Raw genomic sequence first — 22800 nt, 5'->3', positions numbered from 1 at the left:
AGACTTGAAAGAATAGCTCTTGTGGGAGACTTGAGAATGAAAAACAAAAGCTTACTGGAAAAGAGCTACTTTGTACCAAGAAAATCTTTAAGAAGAAAAAAGCAAAAGTAGGGTAACAAACAAAATGAAGAACTCTGATATATACACAGGATAAATGCATGATATGAAAATGAGTAGAAATTAATAAAATTTTTCAAATTACCCTCATTAACTGTGAATGTAAAAAGGTCATCTGCCATTATCATTAGTGGTTTCTAATCTTTCAAAATTAAAGACAGTGATTTGCTGAAAAATAAGTAACAAGACACAAATAGAAAACAAGGGATTTCTTGATTCTTTTTTTCTTTCTTAATACAGTAAGAGGAAATGTTAATACAGTCCAGCATAAGTTAATGCAGGAACCAAATCAATGTTTCTTAGAATAAAACATTGGGGGGGAGGGGTATTGTATACCAAGAAGAAAAAAGTACATTCCTCCATAAACTGTTACTTTCTTATTATGAGAGACTGTCACATTGTAAGCATACATTTAAAACAAATACTTAAGTTTCATTATTTCTAAATATAATCACTATGTACCTTGAGGGTCCCACGCTAAATTGTATGTCACGGAACTCAAAAAAAACTGCCCAGTCTTAAGCCACTGACACTTGAGTTGCTGAAATATATTAAAAAAGAAAGAAGATTTAAAAAAAAAACACAAGCACTATCATTTTATCATGTTCTTCAATTTTAAGACCTTATGATCTGAAACAAAGATGTAACTATTTCACTGTAATTTTCAAAATAAATTTTTTTAATACTTCCAAAGGTTCCACTTACTATTCATTCAACCATACAAGTTGCTTGTCCTGCCAACAAACCTTATTCTCTCAGGCTTCTTTCACATCTATGGAAAGGGTATCTGGGTGTCTATTCTAAACTTGGATATCCTCTCCTCTCTCTCCACCCACAAATTCCAATGCTGAATCAAGACCTACTTAACTCACTGCCTCTACTGTGAGCCTCCTGTGACAGCCAGGCAGCACTCAGAGCATTTTTCACTTTATCACTATAATACTGGTCCCACTGAAGTATCAGTCGATGTGTCTCATTCTCCTATTAAACTGCAGCTCTAAGGACAGAAACTATGCCATAGTAAACTTTGTATTTTCAGTGGTGTAATAGATGATACACAGGTGCTTAATAACTGTTTATGAGAATAAATTGAATGCACGTTAGAAAAAAGTTTAAATCATAGACAGTGCCTAAAATAAAACCAGCTGTACTTCCCAAAAAGTCAAGAAACCTGATCTGATAGAATCCACAAACCTGATCCATATAACATGTAAATAATTTCCAAACTTCTTTTCAGTATTTGCATTCCAAAAGGTACAAAAATCATTTAAAGTTTAGAAGTCATAGACCGGGTCATCCCTAGTGGTGCAACAGGTTAAAATGCAACAGCACTAGGAAGCTAGCTGCAGCCACTTCAGCTTGAGCGCCATCCCCAGCCAGAAGGTGACCCACATGGCTCAGTAGACTTCTCCTTTCTCACCTGCTGCTCCTCTCAGCAGTGTACCGGTCGATCTGCTTGCTCTGCTCCCCACTCTGTCTCTGGTGAATCCTCTCGCCCCCTACACCTCTGGCCTAAACTCTAGTTCAATTTTTTTTAAATAGTTGTTTCTATAATCATTGTTAAATATATACTCATGGCATTCAAATTTCACATTGACAGTTTTGACATTTTCACTATTTGTGAAAAGTGGTGATGATGGAATTCGAATAATACACATAATTTTAAAGGGGTTAATAACTCTACCCATATAGGATTTTTTTAATATTGAGATAAACATTAATGAATCTGAATGGTTCTCATGTAATATTGGAGCATGCAGTTGTGAGCTTACCTAAGTTCCTAACTTCTTCTTTTAACAAATATTTAGGAGCACTTACTGTGCCCCAGATACTGCTCTCAGTACTTGGATAAACTAAAAAAGAAATTCAAAAAAATAATTGGAAAAAAAAAAAGCTTCCTACTCTCAGGAAGTTTTTATCCTAAACAACAAACAAGTGCTATGGGAAAAGTTAAAAATAGAGGATAAAGGAGTTAGAAATAAAGGAGGTAATTTTTTAAACAGTGGTCAGGTAAACCTCATTGAAAAAGTACTACTGATCTCCAATAGCTAGTCTGGAGCTGCCTGGAGAAAGAGCACTACACACAGAAAACATTGTGACATCCAGTAAAAAGTCCCTAAGGTGGGAGGTAACTGAATAATCAATATGCCAGTGGAGTGGGGCTAGAGAACGCCAGAGAAGATAAACATAGTATGAGATGAGTTCTGAAGGGTGAGAAATGGTTACTTGGGAGAAAGAAGTCTGAGTTTATTTGAAGGCTTTTAGGCTTTCGATCTAGAAGAAATGTGGAACCATTTAGCATTTTAAGGAGAGAAATGTCATGATCTTTTCTACTGAAAACAGAGATGGAGGGATGGAGATAGAATATGGATCTATAAGAAGTTTAGTAGTATAGGCAAGAAATAATAGTTCAGCTACAGTAGATCTTAGTTAACAAGCAACTCAATTACCAATACCCTAGAAAACTGACTTTCTATATCTCAATTAGCAATTGCCAAGACAATCTACATATTCTAAATCTAGGTATATCATAGTCAAGGTAAAAGATACTACCATAAAGAACCAGACCAACTTAATATTGATACTTCAGGAAATGTTCGGCACAAGCAACTAAGGAACTTTCACTGCTATCAATAGGATTCTGAAGTTAATTTAAAATTAGCTTCCTACTATCATTTAATACTTACACAATTTCTCTTATGAGAATTTATGCCCAAGGGCTCGAAAATACAAACAGCATTACCATATGAAGCTGCAACCTAAAAACAAACAAACAAATCATTAATATTTAGGGAAGGAGAAAAGACGGTAACTTCCTTTTGACAATGATGTATAACCTAATTATATGTATTAAAATCCCAATAAAGTATTTGTGATTCATTCTCTTCCATAAATAGAACTGGTTTAAAGTACTGAATTTATAAATCTCTTGTTAAAAATTTCACAGGCTTTATTTTACACATCAAATATAAGGTTGACCTAGTCAAAAATTATTTTTATAAGAGTATTTTTGTATGGAAATGACTTTATTAATAAAGACACATTCAGTGGTACATCTCTGTCAAAACCTTCTAATCAAGTGAAAATAATACAAAATCCATGCAAAGTAGAGAAAAACATGAAAGAAAACAAGTACTGAAAATATTACAAAGTGACCTAATTATACAATAAAATTAAAACTACCTGTTAGGATGCACAGAGAAAAGACAAAGGTGTAATTAGACAGACACTCAACTTATCAAGAGAAGATGCAGACATCTCCAGTGAAGTTAAGCTAGGAATCTGAAGGCAAGAGGACTTTTTCTAGGTCACTTACCTGACATGAGAAGACATAAATCCTTCTGTTCCTAGAAGCAACCAGAGCCTATTTTCTAGTAATGTCTTGGAAACGAGTTTCCATTTCATCCTACTCTTGGTGAAAGGGAATCAATTATAGAAAACAGATCAAAAACAATCCCTGTGACACTTCTATCCTCACATTAACTTGAAAAACTAAATTGGAAACATATTCTTTTAAGACCAGCCAAAATAGATCCACTGTGCTTTCAGGGCCCTCATACCAAAAAGCCACTTTTACTGTTACTATCTAACATTCCTTCCAAGAAGAAGCTTTGATCTACAATGGTTGGGAGAAAAACTTCTTAAAACACTGGGGATGAAAGACATGGAATCAATATAAATTGCATTTAACCAGTGAGTGGATAAAGAAATTGTGGGATATAAACTCAGTGGGTTAATATGCAACTATTAAAAAGATGAAATGTAGTTTTCTGGGACAAAATGAATGGGTTTTTATGTGATAATGCTAAGTGAAATAAGTCAGAAAGCGAAGGACAATCACCAATGGTTTCATTCATTTTGGAATATTAATGACTAAAGAAAACAAACTGACAAAACACAACAAAATAATTGAGACAGTGTGAGAAATATGGAGGTTACCAAAGGAGGGGGTTAGAGAGGAAGTGAGGAGGTGGGGTGGTAACAGCAAGGGGACTCTGGTGGAGGGTGGGTGAAACATGTGCACATGCTGAGGTATGAAGTTGTTATTTCCAAAATTAGTTTTGCAAACAAATGGCAAATCAATGAAATTTAATTTTAAAAATTAGAGGTAATATTTAGACAAAATGTATTATTACTGATCATATTCAACATGTCAATGAATGAATGATTATAACTGCCAACAATCATAAATATTAGCTATTGCCCACAACAGAAGATGAAGATAAAATTAAAAGACAATAAATCTGAGACCTTAATTATTGCCTTCTCTACCTTCTACCAGATAAGGAAAAGTAGATCACAGTTATGAACTCCAAGCTCTTATCACCAGCACATAAATAACTTATTAAAATTCATCACTGACAACTATAATACAACACTAGGCAGGTTTAAAGATACTTTTCTTGGCCTAGAGAGATCAACAATGAAAAATTCATAAAAGAAATCTGAGTTTTGTAAAGAAGTAAAACAATGCAAGAAACAAATATCAAATGAAACAAGTGAAAACAAAGCAAGAAACAAGTATCAGGAAATTCAGGTTTCAATATTAGGTCAATTTTAGAACTGTATTATCCTTTAGTAGTACATTTCTACAAATACTAAAGCTTGACACTGCAGCAGAATGGGACAGTGGAAATGGTATAATAATCATAATCTATCACTGAGCATAAACTACATGATTACTATTGAATAACACATGAATATCCTGACTTAAAATATCCTTGATAAAAATTATTATAAATCAATGAAAATTTCTAGACTACTAACATTGTTTAAATTATCACAGCAAAAATATCTTTTGATATTCTTGTAGAGACATTCAACTCTACTGTGCAATATTGGTCTTACTGAATTACTAGAGTACAGCCAATATGCTGGGCTTACTTTACTTAAAAACAAAGTTTAAGTTATTATGTTTGATATTTTAGGGAAGAGGTACATATAATGAAATTTGAAATAATTAAAGACAAATTCTGTTTTAAGGTCTGAATGAATAAACTTTAAGATTCTTTCAACAAATAAACTGTCATTAAACTCATCAGAAATTTTACAAAGCCCTTATTACATGACAAATGCTCTATCAGACACTAACAGCTTGCTAAATCTCCTGATAAAAAGCTGCTATTATAATTTGGAAGTGATAAGGGAAGTTAGGTAGGGAAGATAAAAACTTACTTCCCTGCTACTAGATTAACAGCTGCTCAGTTACCTACTGGAAGAGTGTCAGTACACACAGGACTCCACCGACTGCAGCTTTCAAGACAGTATGTGCCTGTAGAACAATCAGCACATGCTCTGACTTACAACTTGTGTACAACATCAACTACCACTTCACCCACTCCTACCAACATCCCTCTAGCAAGGTATAGGAGTACAAGTTACACACACATGACTTGTATAAAAGGAAAGAACATTTTGAGATTGTTAAATACATTCAAAGATAACATTTTGAAAAGTAATTAAAACCCTTACTCTTCCATGTTGGTTAGAACACTCCACACAGCTGACTTGGATGTTTCCATGCTTAGCACCAGGAATGATCTGCACACATTCAAAGTCACTTGCCAAAATAACGATATCACAGCCTGATCCATAAGCCTAAAAAGGAAAGTTTTACAACCTGTAAGATATGTAACTTTATAATTACTGTTATATAAAATTTTATCTTAGATTTAACCACTGTACACTTAGACACATTTTTCAAAAAACAGATAAAAAAATATTTGAAATATCAATTTCCTAAGAAAATTAAAGTTCCATTTAAAAAAACAGGGTAACATACAAGACTATGGGCAGCTAGGTGGTGGTGGGAGTAGCTGATGACAAATCTAACAAAGTGGTATCCTATACCTCTAAATCACATACAGTGTTGAAAACCAGTACCTCAGTAGAAATTTTTTTACATCAGCTTCATTGTTCGTTTTTTCATCTCAGCTGTAATCCCTATGGTCTTCCATATCACCACTTCGCCCATGTGCTATCACCAAAGTCCCCTGTGCTCTTCCCACCCCAGTTTTAATCCTATTCCCCTCTCCACCTCCTTAGAATGTCTCTGGCTTATAGTTGTTTGTTGATTTTCATTTTTACTTTATTACAATTTTTTTCTGAAATACCTCAAAATTTTTAAAGATAAGTAATTTTTAATTAAAAATAGGGTGGTAGCACTCCATAAATTAAACAACTGCTCCTAACAAAAGAGTTCAACCACGTTAAGACTTAAGTCTCTGCTCCTGAAGGTCATAAATCACTGTTTAAAGTTTCTCTCCAAAGCTCATCACAATAAACACTAAAGAATAAAACCTCCATCTGCTAGTGGTATAGCACTCAAGGTAGCGATTGTGTTTCCAGGGTTAAGAAAGATCAAGACAGAAATCAGACACATTTTCCAACACAATTCCACATGGCTGTAAGAGCTAGTTAAAACAGACATGAACAACCAGTGACAGAATTACAGGCACTAAGAAAAGGGATAAACAAACTCAATTGTCCATATTGAAATAATGATATAGCCTGCTTGCCTCCTTGCTTAAATCTTACTAGACATGAGGTAAAGGAAATCAAACCATTGTGGTTTCACACACAAGAAAGTCAAGTTTAAAAAATTAAACTGAATTATACAATTTTGAATAAATGTAACTATTGGTCTGAAAATAAAGTAACAAAAAATTAAGTTCCTGGGGCAATTCCCTGATTCAAAATAACTATAATGAATAAAACTGCATATTTATTTTATTGACACATTTTTTAGTGTCCTTTTTAAATATTTATTTACACCTTTTATGGAAGAACTAGGGTGTAGGCCAGAGATACGGGGGGTGAGAGGATTTACCAGAGACAGAGTAGGGAGCAGAACAGGTGGACTGACTGAAATATACTGCTGAGGGGAACAGCAAGGAGACAGGTCTGCTGTGCCATGTGGGTCAGCACCCTTGCCCAGGGTCCACTGTAATGGTGATTGAGACTTAACCTTTAGGCCACCAGGAGGCCCTTGTTGGTATGTGTTAACCCTGTTTTGAAACTTTGTGAATTTTATAATAGAAGGGGTAGAGAGAGTGTGGACATTTTTTTTCTTCCAATCTCAACTTTACGTTAAATGTTTCAAATAAGTTAACAATATAATTCTGAACTGAAAAAGTTCTATTTAACATAACAAAATTTTGAGGTGTTTTGAAGTATTTTCCCCACCCTTAAGCAATATGGCCATGTTCTGTAAAACACAGCTATACAGTAGATAGCACTGACATGTGATGACATCTATTCCTTGAAGAAGTTCACATGTAGCTGCTAATGAAAATGGAAAATGAAAATAAAGACCAGATAGGAAGACAAATGTTACTTCATCTGGTTTCAAAATGTCCAACATTGCTAAACACTTGCTGTAACAACTCTAAACCATCTTTATGTATTTACAAATACCAAAAAGTTTGCCAAAAGTATAGCAAAGACAATTTTAAAATGGGGGAATTACAGGGAACAAATCATTCACAGAAGGAAATACATGCTTATAGATAAAGCAGACTTGCTATATTATGCATTCAAGAAAGCTAACCTGAAAGGTAATATTCAGTATGAGCATAAGAAATGTTTCTATCACCAAGCTAATCCTTAAAAATACATTATTAAAATGACAAAAGTGGTCTTACCCTTAAACAACAATTTCCTTTATAACATTATATTAGGAAAATGGATTCATCAAAATAGCATGGGTTCACACACAGGGATCTTTCTCAATTTTTTTGTTATGCCATACTGTGAGAATGCAAGTGACTCTCATTAAGCACTTCCCTGGGGGGAAATGGAAAAAATAATACTTTTCTCTTAGTATAACTGCAAAAATTAAAATAGCAAATGTACTTGCATAGTACTTAGCCCACATCATTCATTCAAGAAACAAAATATGCACAAAGCTCCAAGCCTAGGTCAGGAACTGGGAATATAAAACTGAAAGTTGTGGTTCCAGTCAACCTAGCAGGTAGTGGGCCAATGAATCACCAATCAGAACCAAATGACAACTGCCATGACAGAGACATCACAAAACACTACAGAAGGCAAAATAAACTCAATGTGTTATCAACCCCCCCCACTTAGAAGATATTATCATTGTGTAAAGATGCAAGTTCACTAATTTTCCAAGATTATATTTGTCAAATTAGTAAGAAGTGTTCAAACTCTCATGCTCTTTTTCCCTATACATATAAGCATACTTGGGTGTCCCGAGTGGCACTAAGGACTAAGTCTCAGCACTATGGAGCTATCTGCAGCCCCAAGTTCAAACCCCTGCCGGGGGGTAACCCACATGGCATAACAGACCTCTCCTGTTTCACCCACTGCTCCCCACAGCAGTGTATTTCAGTCAGTCCACCAGTTCTGCTCCCCATTCTGTCTCTGGTGAATCCTCTCACTCCCTGCACCTCTGGCCTACACCCCAGTTCATGTATATATAAATAAATAAAAAGTAAATAAAGCTTTTTAAAAGAAGTATAATCAACTGCTACTATACACAGACAGGCTCTTACTACTCAGTCACTACAAAGGAGTTTTACTCCTCCTAGATATCCAAAATGCATGATCTCACGGGCCAAACATCTCATACTATCTGACTGATAAAATCCGGGTATGAGGGTGTGCCCCTGAAAAGTCAGGGACACTGAAGATGGCTCCTACTGGATCTCTTTGTTTTGTTTTGTCCACTCCTGTATTTGCAATCATTTTTGCATTTGGATGCATCTGATAAAGTAAAAACTGATTTTACATTTGGCTGTTCTAATAAAATTGGCTATTACTGTAAATACTGTAAATACAGCAAAATTAGACAGTACTAAAAACATATTGTAAAGACATACTCCTGTCCAAACCAATTAATTCAAACTCCCGCATTCCACTATCTTCCAGATGTACACACTAAATTAAACTGCAGAGGAAAAAAACTTTGGGAACCAGAAAGCTTAAGCCCTTGTTGTTGGCCTTCAACTCTACTATCTCTCAATGTTAAAACTGAGTACAGTAAACTTTTTCATTCCTTAGCCTGGCCTTGTTTTAAACTTTTTTTAGGATGCTTTAATGAAAGTCAGGATCCTCAGTAACTAGCAATGAAAGAAGCTTTCCTTTTGTTTTGCTAACCTTTTATTATAATATAAATAAAAATGTTAGTTGTAACTATATGAATTCACCTGCCTGCTTTATCATTAGTAAATTGTTTGCCCAGCTGCAAAAATAATAATCATAATAACATTTTGCTTGTTAAGTGTTTTCCTTAAAAAAGGATAAGTGTTATAGACTTGGCTAAAGATCAAAAGACTTCAAACTGTTCTTAGGAATATGTGATAGTTGTTATTTTTTTTTTACTCAGTGCATATGCTGATGTAATCCCACTGCTTGTTAACATAAAAATTAAAAAAAGACCTGCTGAGACTGTCAGCACAAGACACTTGCACCTGAACAAGTGTTTGTGTCCCTCATTCACCTTCACCAATGCCTTCATTTCCTACAGGAACCTCTGTCACCCCAATTGTTGGAGCTGGTCTCTGCCAAGCAGACTGGTACTATATCCCTGAGTTAGAAAAATTTTTAATTATGTGGAAGGCTAGTCACTGCCTCATTATTTATAGCAGCAAAATCTGAAAATTATCATACCATCCATCAGTAAGGGAGTATTTAAATAATATCTATAGACTGGATAATCGGGAGCTACCAAACGTTTAGAGAATACATGTTCAATAGGGTCCCAAATCCCTTATCAAATTAGTAATTGCCATCAAAGTGGAATAATTATATCTGATACTAATATCCTGTGGAACCACACCAATAACTACCATTTTATATAATATCCATGGCCATAGCTAGAAGAAAAACCCCAATACTACTGCAACTACTGTAACAGCAAGAGTAGAGAAAAAATAGTAATTATTCTTTATCTTGTTATACAGAGCCCAAATCAAGCCCAAATAACCCAATGTGAAAAGTACAGAGGACTCACAGTCAGTACTGAATCACAGACATCTCTAACTGAAGGTTCACAAGATTTTAATTATTTATATAAATGTGTGTTAAATGCCTATCTAGTTCCTACTGTACTGGACAGTTGATCAGAACAAGAACCATGCCCTTACTTGGTTCACTAGTCCCAGCACCTAACTGATAGAATTCCTCAATAAATAATTTGTAAGAGATTATTTAAATTCTTCCTAACTTAATTTCTAGCTTCAGTACTATCAGAGAATTTAGTCAAAGGATATAGAGTCCAGACAGTTGACACAATCTTATTGCTAATGATTTTGCCAAGTTTATGATGATCACTCTACAAGGAAAGAGATTTGAACTGATTTTCCAGACTGCATCACAGACATAGAACTCCCAGAAGGGAATCTAACAAAGCCCTCCCTAGTAATTTATCATTTACTGAATGCCTGCTACAGGTAGCTTGGTGGCTCTTTATGAATACATTTTCAGAGGTTCTCTTTTAAAGATGGAGAATCTGAACCTCAGAAAGGATAAGTAATTTGCCCAGTTTGCAGAGGGTTCATGTGCTTCACAGTAAAGTTCCTGCTCTTTCTGTTCTATCATCTTACCTATGTTCTATTAATATGTCCCACTAGTACTAGAAGACCCATATTCATTTTTGTAATCCCAAGTAATTTACCACAACACCTATTCCATAGTCAGCATTCCGATTAAAAACCAATAGCTGAGGCTTATGCAAAACCTGTAATACTCAGGGTATTCCTATTTTCCCAATTTTAGGTCCAAAGTCATTTTGTTTCATTCTTCTTTTTCAGAATTCAGTTTTTCCAGAAAAAGAATTTATAATACTGAAGGAACTGAGGGTACTAAAGACTACAAGCAAATATTGAGATGTTACCAAAGCGTTTGGGGTGTGGGTTTCTTAGTACTAATTAAATACTTCCAACTTAACTGAGTATAGAACAACTACTCTGCATGTGGGTGATAGGTACATAATTATTACATACAGCAAGAAAAGAGCAGCACGCCTTTTCTGGAACAGATCAGGTTCCCCCTTCCCTTGGGTTCTTGGTAAAGACAAAATTGTGCCATAGGACATATACAATGTCCTGCATTTGTAACAATACTAACCTATAAAATGTTCTGCCTCAAATTCAAGGATAATATTTGAGCCCAATAAACAGGTAAGACCTCAGAAAAAAAGAGGCACCTTAAATAAATACACTTTTCTTCTATTCATGAGGGAGAGTTTCTTTTATGGAAGGGCTGAATTATATTTATGATTAAAAAAAATAACTAGCTGACAAGAATTCAGAACTTAAAGGTAATTCTGTAGCATAAGCTCTAAAGTCAAAGACATGCTGTAACACTATTCATATTCATTACTTTATTTTCTAGGAAGCTTTCAATCATTTTCCTATAGATTTGTAGACATTTTTATAAACTGAATACCAGTACTTGGACAAACATATCTGCTGTTAAGAGTTTTCTGCAACTCTGGATTGCTTTTTCACTTTTGGTTATATCTTTAAACAACAGAATTGCTTAATTTTGAAGTTGTCTACATCATCGATCTTTTTTGGATATATTCTAATTTTGCCATTAATTTCAAACTTACAAAAAGTAGGAATAGTTATAAAGAATTCCTGTATAACTTTTATCCAGATTCCCCATATGTCAATATTTTACCCTTATTTCCTTTATCTTTTATTCTACATACCTGTATTTTTCCTGAACCATTTCAGAGTGAATTGCTGATTTGCTTTTATTCCTTAATAATTTCTTTTAAAAAAATTATATTGGCACTCCCTGGTGGCATAGGGGTCAAGTCTCAGCACTATCACTGCTGTGGCCTGAGTTAGATCCTGGACCAGGAAGCTGACCCATATGGCACAGTAGACTTCTCTGGTCTCACCCACTGTTCCCCTCAGCAGTGTATATCTCAGTAGATCACCTGTTCTGCTCCCTGTCTTTGGTGAATCCTCTCATCCCTCACACCTCTGGCCCATACTCGTTCTGTATAAATAAGAAATCTTACTAAAAATGTGTCTTCTACATCCACAGTATAGTGATCAAAATCAGGAAATTAATACTACTAAGGAAGTTAATACTATAATCTATACAACTTGTTTACATTTCTTTACAGGGAAATAAAATCCCAGATAATCTTTTTAGTTATCATGTCCCCTTAGACTTCTTTAATCTTGAAGAGTTCATTTTTTTAAGATGTATTTATTTATACATACATGAGTTGGGGTGTAGATCACATGTGCAGGGGGTGGTGAGAGGATTCACCAGAGACAGAGTGGGAAGCAGAACAGTTGGACTGACTGAACTACACTCCTGAGCGAAGCAATGGACAAGACTGGAGAGGTCTTCTGTGCCATGTGGATCACCCCCTGGCTAGGGATGGAATTTAGGTGCTTCTGTATCTTAACCCCTTGTGCCACCAGGAAAGCCCAAGTCCTTTTTTTTTTTCGTCTTTTATGACTTTAACAGTTTTGAAGAGTATGTACCAGTTATTTTGTGTAAGATCTCAAAATGTGGGTTTGTCTGAATGTCCTTATGATTAAATTCACATTTTCAGCAACAATATCACAGAAATGTGGTCACATTCCTCTCACTGCATTTTATCAAGAGGCACATTGTCAGCCTGTCCTATCTCTAGTGATGCTCTTTGGTCAATTGATAAAGTTGTCTGCCGGGTTTCTTCTCTGTAAAGTTATATGTCCTTTGTAATTAATAAGTATCATATGAAATGATATGATAGGAATTATGAAAATTTTGGTTACTCATTTTTTTAATCAATGACAGTTCTTTCCAAAGTCAGTTTTTTCTTACTATGATGAATGCAAATGATACTTTTCTAATTCTATAATTTCATTACTTATTAATAGGCTTTCCTCTATAAGGAAAAATTTTCCTTCTTTATATCTGCATTTTTTTATTTTAGTAAGGGTCATGAATACTTATCTCATCCAATGGGTAATAATAAGTTACTATTACTTAATATGCTCAACTTGTCTCAGATTTGGCCAGCAGGAATCCTTCAGACTAGCTACTGTGTTCTCTTGACACATGCTCAGCATTCCCTTACTTTCTAGTACAAGACATTCCGGGTTCATCTTTTGTTTCCCCTAGAATCAGCTATTTCTCCAAGGAATATTGTTTTCTTTCAGTGGAGAAAAATACTTAGAAACCAAGATCTAGATGCGTATTTACTGTCAGTGGGATAGCATTACTTCTGCCTTCTCAGTTGACAGACTAGGAAACAGATATGTTCGTGTGTGTTAACTCTCCACTAAAAGCTCTGAAGCAATACTACCTAATACAAGCATATATCCACCATCAATCTCCACATCTCTATACTTCTCTCTCTCCAAATATATAAGTATAAAAACATACCACACTATAAACACATCTGTAGACATACATATGTACATACATTATTTATGAGACCACACTGATGCCTTTAATCATATGCACCATAGATTCATTCTAGCCTTCCCTTTTTCCACATTTTAAATTCTTTCATCAGTGAGAAATCTGGTTCACATCATCCATAATAAATTTTTTATCTGTAATTATGATATACTTGACATCTTGTCTAAGATAACTTTTACAACCTCAAGCTCATAAGCAAACTTTCTATACTGCCTTCTAATATCCTTATTGTGAATCCTCCTTTACTTTTGGGTAGAACACAAATGGTCCAGTTCCAATAAAATATAGCATGGATGATTCTCAAAACAGTAAAATAGATCTAGCATATGATCCAACAATTCCTCTCCTAGCATCCACAAAAATAATATAAAAATACTAATTCAAAGGACATATGCACTCCTGTGTTCACTATTTACAACAGCCAAGCTAGGGAATCAATGTAAGTGTCCAAAACCAGATGAGTGCATAGGAAGATATGGTGTATGTAGCCAATGGAATACTGTTGTTCTATTTAAAAAAAAAGACAAACTCTTGTTATCTGCAACAACATGGATGGAAGCTATCAGGGATATCATGCTAAGCAAAATGCAGTCATTCAGAAAGACAAAGACAAAAACCAGATGGTGTCGCCTACATGTGGAATATAGAGAAACAAAATAAAGGGTCAAATAAAGCCAAACCACTAACAAATTCTAGAACTATGACTGTTAGAACTGAGGCTACCAGACCTTGAGGGGGAAGGAAGAAAACAGAATGAGGAGGGAGCACAATGGTCTATGGTGAAAGACAAAGGTAACCGGAGTTGGGGAAGGAGTGGTAGCAACACCTGAAGGGGAGATCCTATAGCTCTAAACTATAAACAACATTGCAAACCAATGCTACCTCAATAACAAATACAATTTGTCTTCTTACATTTAGATCTATAACTAAGTTCATTTTTGTGTGTGGGGTGATACAGGGATCAAGTTTTATTTCTTTCCTATATAGATAACAAGATTCCCTACACCATTGATTAAAAAGGTAAGTCATTCTGTAGTACTGTACCATGTCATCTTTGGCATAAGTTAATATCAGTAAATTCATGAATCCATTGCCAATGTCCTCTTAGGCCACCACCATGCAATCTAAATAATTGTAATTGTGTAAATTTCTTGAGCTAATAGAAGTTCTTTTACTTCACTGGTCTTCAAAACTGTCTATTTTTGGCTCTACCTTTGTCCATAAATTTTAGCATCATTCTCTCAAATGTCATCAAACCCTCTTAAGATCTTGACTGGGAATACATCAAAGTTATAAATTAGTTTTGGAAAAAAACTGATTATCTTTACAATAGTAAATCTTCCAATTCATGAACATGGTATTTTCCTCCCTTTATTTAGGTCTTAATATAGTTTGTTAATTTTGCTTATAGAAGTGTTCTACATGCATAATGAGAATTATTGCTAGGACATGGATGGAGCTCATGCTTAGTGAAATAAATCAGAAAGAAAAGGAAAAGTACTGGATGGTTTCATTCATAGCAGGAGTATAAAGACCAAGGGAGAAAATAATAATGAACAGCTATATACCAGAGATATTTTATGGGGGTGGGGTGGGGGGTGGGATCAAAAATGGGAGGAGGGAAATGCACTGGACTATGGTGATGGCACACAAGTGAATTGGTTGTAGGAAGCCCATGGGGATTACAACTGAGATGGAAAAAGGCACAAAATGATGTAAAAATAAACTATTATTTTACTTTAAAAAAAGAATTATTGCTAGGTCCCTATTATTTTTTGATTGTATGAAAAACAGTATCATGGTTCCAGTTCTGAGCAAGAACCACAATTAATTATACCTCTCTCATTAAAAATGGCCATAAAACATGGCGATCTATATGAAACAGTTATTTAAGGTTTCTGAAAAGTAGATGAACTTGGAATAAGAAACAGAATTTTAAGTCCACTATGTGAGCACAATGTTTACCTACAGTACAACAGAAACTTTAAGAAGGAAAAAAAAAGGGGGTGGTGGTGCCGCAGGTTAAAACACAGCACTAAGAAGCGAAAGCCACTTCAGCATGAGTTCGATCCCCACCCCGGAGGTGACCCACATGGGGCGACAGACCTCTCCTGACCTGCCCACTGCTCCCCTCAGCAGTGTACTTCATCAGTCGGCCTGTTCTGCTCTCCACTCTGTCTCTGGTGAAGCTTCTCACTACCCCTGCACCTCTGGTCTGTACCCCAGTTCTGTATGCACAAATAAGTAAATCTTTTTTTAAAAAAAAAAAAAAGGGGGGGGGGGGAAGCATTCCAGAAGAAGTCATTTACTTTTGGCTTAGTAAGTGCAAAAAGAAACGATGTTCAAAGGGAGAATGGGGAAATTCCGTTTATCCTTCCCCACGCCCCTTCTCCATCTTCTCATATCCAATCACAAGCAATTCTACAGTAGGAACCATGTTCCCATGAGAATTAGGTGAACCACATTTGTATGTGTGTGTTTTATTTTCCTTCCATCTTACTACTACTTAGCAATACAAGTACAGTCACAGGAAACACAGAAGAGGGTAACTAAAGTCTCAACTTTCCAGCCACAGAACCACAAAGGGAAGCCCCAGTAAACTAAAGGTACAAGGAAGTCACAGAAAGCAAGAGCTCAAAAAAGCACCCAATACACCTGTTTATAAACTCTAGGGTGCCCAGCAACTACCCCCAGATAGCACATGTATGTACCATATCTGAACAACAGAGCAACTTTTGGGAACTAGAATATAGGAGAGACCTCTGCCCAGGTCCCATGTTGACAGCATATACACAGGAGCACTGCACAGGCTTTCATAATGAAACTACAACCCACAGAGGGCTGGTCAAAACTTCTGTCCTAAAGGCTCAAACCTGTTAACTACTTACTATAAAGCACAGGTGAGTATTCTCTATAGGATTTACAGAAGACAAGAAGTTTTATAAAATTTTAAAAAGACCAGGTTACAATCAAAGATTATTAGGCATACAAAGAACTAAGAAAATAAAATCTCAACTAACGTAGGAAAAGACAATAAACACAGATGTTGACATTATTAAAGATCTTAGGGTCCTAAAGGAAAATTCTCAAAAAGCTTAGGTAAACATGGGTTCTCCATGGTGGCACAGAGGTTAAGTCTCAGCACTATGAAGCTCTCAGCAGCCACTGCAGCAGGAATTCAACCCCAGGCCAGGGAGCTGACCCACAGGGCCCAACAGACACTCCTGTCTCACCACTGCTCCCCACTGCAGTGTATTTCAGTCAGTCGGACTGTTCTGCTCCCCCCTGTCTCTGGTGAGTCCTCTCAACCCCCTGCACCTCTGGCCTATATCCCAATTATGGTATGCATATAAGTAAATCTTTAAGAAAAGTTTAGATAAACAGTCTCAAAACAGTACTCCCATAACAGTAAAATTTTCTCAATTAAAAAAAAAGAATGGCAAAATAAATGCAAAGTATACGGAAGTTAGGAAATAATAAAGGTTAAAAAATAACAGAATATATGGGTCCTCCCTGATGGTGCAGCCGGATTAATGCACTGCAAAAGAAGCCTAAACCACTTCCGCACAAGTTCGATCCCCACCTGCCCGAAGGAGCTCCACCTGGCGTGGCAGACCTCTCCTGACCCGCCTGCTGCTCCCCTCAGCAGTGTACTTCGTTGATCTGCCTGTTCTGCTCCCTACTCTATCCCTGGTGAATTCTCTCACCCTCCACATCTCTGGCCTGTACCCCATTTCTGTATGAATAAATAAATCTTTAAAAAAAATAACAAGAATATATATGACTAAATTCAAAATCTGGTTCTTTGGGGCCCTTCCTGGTGGCAACAGTGGATTAAAGCACAGCACTATGAAGCTTTACGCAGCCACTATAGCAAGAGTGACTACAGCCAGGTAGGTGACCAACATGGCAAGGCAGACCTCTTCTGTCTCTGCCACTGCTCCCCACAGCAGTGTATTTCAATCAGTCTGCCTGTTCTGCGCCCCACTCTGTCTCTGATAAATCCTCTCACCCCCTGAACCTCTGGCCTATGCCCCAGTTCTTGTATACATAAATAAATACATTTTTAAAAAATCAAATAAAATCTGGTTCTTTGAAAGTATCAATAAAGTAAATAAGCTCTATCAAGGCCCAGAAAAAGAAATCACCAATGTCAAGAAAAAAGAGGGCATATCAGTAGTAATCATACAGACATTGAAGAGATAACAACACAGAAACAACCCTATGCATAAACATGACAAAGAAATGGATAAAATAGACTAATCCTTTCATAACACTTAACTACAAAAACACACTCAGCACTCAAAGTGAAAAACAATCCACTGAACAGTCCTGTGACTATTAAAGACATCAAGTGGGTAGCTAAAGACCTTCTGGAAGAAAAAAAAAACTCCAGGCCCAGATGGTTTCACTGGCACAGTCTATTAATATTTACAGAATGACAACAATTTCTACATGATCCTTGACAGAAAAATAGAAAAGGAATATTTCCAAATTCATTTTATGAAACCAGAATTATAATATCTAAACCAAACAAAAAACAATGGGGGAGGGGGAAATTTAGAATATCCTTTATTATAGATGCAAAAGCACTAATCAAACACAATCCAGTCAAATATAAAAAGAATAACATATACCATACCAAACAAAGCGATGTTTATCAATGTTAGGCTGATTCAAATTGCAAGCATCCACCATTGTAATCCACCATACTAGTAGTCTAAAAAAAGAAAAGCCACATGACCAAATCAAACCATGAAAAAAGGTCCCTCCCCCTGGTATTCTAGGGGAGAAGCCTCAGTGCCACCACTGCAAAGGCTACCACAGCAGCCTGAGTTTGCTAACCAGCCAGGGAGCTGATCCACATATGGCTTGGCAGATATCTCCTGTCTTGCCCCCTGGCTCTCCGTAGCAATAATGTATTTCAGGGCCTCTCTGCTGTGCTGGTGCAGGGGTTAAAGACCCAGCACTATTAAGCTACTGCCAGCCACTGTGATGTGAGTTTAATCCCCAGCCGGGAGGTGACCCAAATGACACAGCAGACCTCTCCTCTCTCACCCGCTGCTTCCCTCAGCAGTCTATGTCAATAAATCTGCCTGTTCCGCTCCCTACTCTATCTCTGGTGAATTCTCTACCTCACACCTCTAGCCTATACCCAGAACTTGTGTGCATAACTAACTAAACCTTTACCGAAAAATGTATTTCAGTAATCTGTTCTGCTCCCCACTCTGTCTCTCGTGTATCTTCTCACACCCCAGTTTTTCTACACAAAATCTTTAAAAGAAAAAAATCATTAAGAAAAATAAAAGACAATATTCAAGATCCATTATGATAAAAACTTCCAGCAAGAAGAAACCTTCTGAACATTACCAAAGAACATCTACAAAAACAAAGTAAACCAAAAACTCTAGTATGAGCCAGCACAGCTAAGTACAATAAAGCAAATTATACATGAATGATGACAGGACTAGGTCAGGATTAGAAAAACAAATCGAGAAAACTTCAGGGAAGATATAAATATATATATGGAAGAGAGGGTGTGAGGCAAAAATAAGTGAGAGGGTCTGACATATTGTTATATTAGTAGCCTCATGAGGTGGGTGAGGTAGAAGCAATATTTAAAAAGATAGCAGCGGGGCCCTCCCTGGTGGCACAGCGGGTTAAAGCACAGCACTAAGAAGCTAAACCCACTTCAGCATGAGTTCGATCCTCGCCAGGCCCAGAGATAATTCTCATTGGCGCAGGAGACCTCTCTTGACCAGCCCTCTGCTCCTCTCAACAGTGTACTTTGTCGACCTGCCTGTTCTGCTCCCCACTCTGTCTGGTGAATCCTCTCACCACCCCTGCACTTCTGGCCTGTACTCTAGTTCTGTATGTACAAATAAATAAATCTTAAAAAAAAAAAAAAAGATAGCTAGTTTTCAGATTTAGTGAAATACATCAATTTATAGATTTTAAAAGTCTTAGAAGTCCTAAACAGGGTAGAAAATAAATTATGCCTATCTAGACACAACATAGTAAAACATCAGAAAGACAAGGAAAGAATGTTTAAAAAAAAAAACAGCTAGAAGATAAAAATACAACTTTCAAATAAGCAATAGGATGGCAGCTGAATTCTCAACAGAAACAGTAAAGACTGAAAATGGGTAACTTCGAGGTACTGAAAAGAAAATACTGCCACCCTTGGTCAAGCAAAAACTTCTTGCATGAGAGAAAGACATTTCACCACAGGCAAAGGAATAGAATACCAAAGGAAATTCTAAAAATTTTTCTAGTAAGAAAGAAAATGGGGGCCCTCCGTGGTGGCGCAGCGGGTTAAAGCACTGCACTGAGAAGCTAAAGCCACTTCAGCATGAGTTCGATCCCTGCCTGCCCCGGAGGTGACCACATGGCGTGGCAGACCTCTCCTGACCCGCCCGCTGCTTCCCTCAGCAGTGTACTTCGTCCATCTGCCTGTTCTGCTCCCCACTCTGTCTCTGGTGAAGCCTCTCACTGCCCCTGAGCCTCTGGCCTGTACCCCAGTTCTGTATGTACAAATAAATAAATCTTTAAAAAAAAAAAAAAAAAAAGAAAGAAAATGGTCCCAAAAGGAATGTGAGAGATGCAGGAAGGAGTAAACAGAAAAGAACAAACATGTAAGTAAACTAAATAAGCATTTACTTGTAAAAGTAAACTATTGTACTACTGTAAAATAGCACTGATGTTTAATAGGGTTTATAAATGTGAACAGACATCACAGAAGGATAGATAATAAGCAGGAAGAAGGATAAAAATAATGCAGAGGGTTCTTGCATTGTCTATAAGGAATATAAAACCCTCAACAGACTTCGGTAAGTTAAATTGTAAATTAAGGCCCTCCCTGGTGACACAAGGGGCTAAGTTGCAGCACTTTTAGCTGTCTGCAGCCACTGCAGCACAAGTTCAATCCCCAGTTGGGGAAGTGACCCACCCATATGATGTAACAGACCTCTCCTGTCTTAACTGCTGCTCCCCTCAGCAGTGTTTCAATAGATCTGTCTATTCTGCTCCCCAGACTCCATCTCTGGTGAATCTTCAACCCCCAAAACTCTGGCCTGTACCCAGTTCTTGTATGCAGAAATAAATAAATCTTTGAAAAATATTGTTTCAAAAACTATAAATTAAGAACATATGTTGTTGTTTGTAGGGTAGAGCTGTGTAGCTTTAGGAATACTAGAGAAAAAATGGAATGAAAATACTCAACAAAAATCAATGACAAAATAGGATCAAATAGTAAAGAGGGCACATTTAAACACAAACAAGCCAGTAAATACATTAAATTTCTAGTTAATATAAAAACTGTCAAGCTGAATTTTAAAATTCAACTATGGAATATTTAGAAGACAGATCAGAAACTTCACAAATGTTAAAAAGACTTCTGACAAAGCTATAAAGCTATACGAATATCAGATCAGACTACAGAAAGCATTTTTATATTTTTTTAAACATTACAGGCATTCCTCCTCTATTGTGCTTCATAGAGATATTGTTTTTTCTACAAACTGAAGTTTTGTGCCAACTCTTGAGCAAATTTATTGGCATCATTTTTCCACCAGAAAAATGTCTGTCATATTTGGTAACTCTTACAATATTACAAAGTTTTTCATTATTACACCAACCATGGAGATCCAGAATCAATGTTCTTTAATGTTACTATTGTAACTCTTTTGGGGCACCACAAACCATGGTCATATAATACAGCCAATCTCGTCAATAAATATAGCATTTTGACCAGCCTACTGACCAGCCATTACCCTCCCTCATAGTCCTCAGACCTCAAATTCCCTGAGACACACTACTGGAAGTAGATCAATGAATAACCTGACAATGACCTCTTAAATGTTTAAGTGAAAGGAAGTGTCACAAGTCTCTCACTTTAAGTCAAAAACTAGAAATGATAAAGTTAGGATGGCTTATTAAAAGCTGAGGTAGGTCAAAAGCTACACCTATTCTAGCAAGCAGCCAAGTTATGAATGCAAAGCAAAAGTCCTTAAAAGAAATTCATAAGTCATTCCAGTGAGCACATGAATGATTAAAAAAAAAAAAACAGCAAAACCATCTTATTATGATGTGGACAAAGTTTTCAGTATTCTGAATAAGCCAGTCAGAACATACCCGTAAGTCAAAGTCTGATCCAGGTGCAGAGCCCTAACTCTTCTCAATTCTGTTAAGCTGAGAGAGTCGAGGGTTTGAAGGGAAAGCAGCAAGCACCGAGGTAGAAATTGTGCAAGTTCATCTATTACAAAAGTTCTAGTCAAGATCATTAATGAAGGAGTCGGTACTAAACAACAAATTCTCATTAGACAAAAACAGCCGTATATCAGAAGATGCCATTTAGGGCTTTTACAGCTAGAAAAGAGAGAGAAGTCAATGTATGACTTCAAAGCTTCAAAGGTTAGGCTGACTCTCTTGTTAGGGGCTAATGCAACTGATGACTTGCAGTTGAAATCAATGCTTATGTACCATTCTGAAAATCTAGGGTCCCAAGAAGTGTGCTACATCTACTCAGTGCTCTACAAATGCAACCAAAATGCCTGGACTTTAGTACATCTATTTACCATATGGTTTACTATGTATGTTAAGACCACTATTGAGATCTACAGCACAGAAAAAATGACATTCAAAATATTACTGCTCACTGGATCACACAGCTGGTCACCCAAGCATCCTGATGGAGAAGTACAAAGAGACTGATGTCTTCTCGCCTGCTACTGCACTGCAGCGCCAGCAACCCGGCACAGGGCTGGGCAAACGGGCCAAGAGGCTGGCAGTAGTAGTCACTTGCCCTCTTGTAGCCATTCCTCCGCACCGTCGCGCCGTCGCCACTCTGTGTGACACCACCCTCATAGCCTCAGCCTCAGGCTCAGGTGCGCCCACTTATGCACGCCCACACCACTCCAGGTGCCCACCATCAGGCCTGCGTGGCCGCGCCCACGCTCCCAATTACCTGCTGCATTCAAGGCCGCAGGTGATAGAGAAGCTGGTGGCATAAAAGCCTGACCAGTTCACTTACCCAACACATCCATTCTGCACTCCAAGGATCAAGGAGTAATTCTGATAGAGTGCTATAGTAGGGATGCTACAGCTTCAAAAGGAGAGAGACTGGTTGAGGCCAAGGCACTGTGTGTGGGTTCTTCTCACATAACTACAAGACAATTCAGGCTCAGAGAACAGCAGCAACGGAGCTTATTTAACAACCAGAGGAAACAAGAGTTCTCAAGGTCACAAGTAGCCGACTATCTCACCCCAGAGAGTGTCCAG

The 22800-nt window shown here is 36.9% G+C and overlaps 1 protein-coding gene across 1 annotated transcript in view; it reads right to left on the bottom strand.

Annotated features, from left to right (window-relative positions):
* DMXL2 (Dmx-like 2) overlaps positions 1-22800 on the bottom strand; it is a 115161-nt gene that overhangs the window by 79443 nt on the left and 12918 nt on the right. The window contains exons 2-5 of the mRNA XM_004687532.2: positions 5590-5715; positions 2805-2876; positions 580-658; positions 70-85 (exon numbers count right to left, since the gene is read on the bottom strand). Coding sequence (XP_004687589.1) covers positions 70-85; positions 580-658; positions 2805-2876; positions 5590-5715 — 293 coding nt within the window. The remainder of the gene's footprint in view (positions 1-69; positions 86-579; positions 659-2804; positions 2877-5589; positions 5716-22800) is intronic.

The sequence above is a fragment of the Condylura cristata genome, unplaced genomic scaffold (assembly GCF_000260355.1).
Source record: "Condylura cristata isolate star-nosed mole 26May11 unplaced genomic scaffold, ConCri1.0 scaffold00023, whole genome shotgun sequence".
In the NCBI taxonomy this organism is placed as follows: Eukaryota; Metazoa; Chordata; class Mammalia; order Eulipotyphla; family Talpidae; genus Condylura; species Condylura cristata.
The sequence above is the reverse complement of the archived record's forward strand: the minus strand, read 5'-3'. Positions and strand labels throughout refer to the sequence as shown.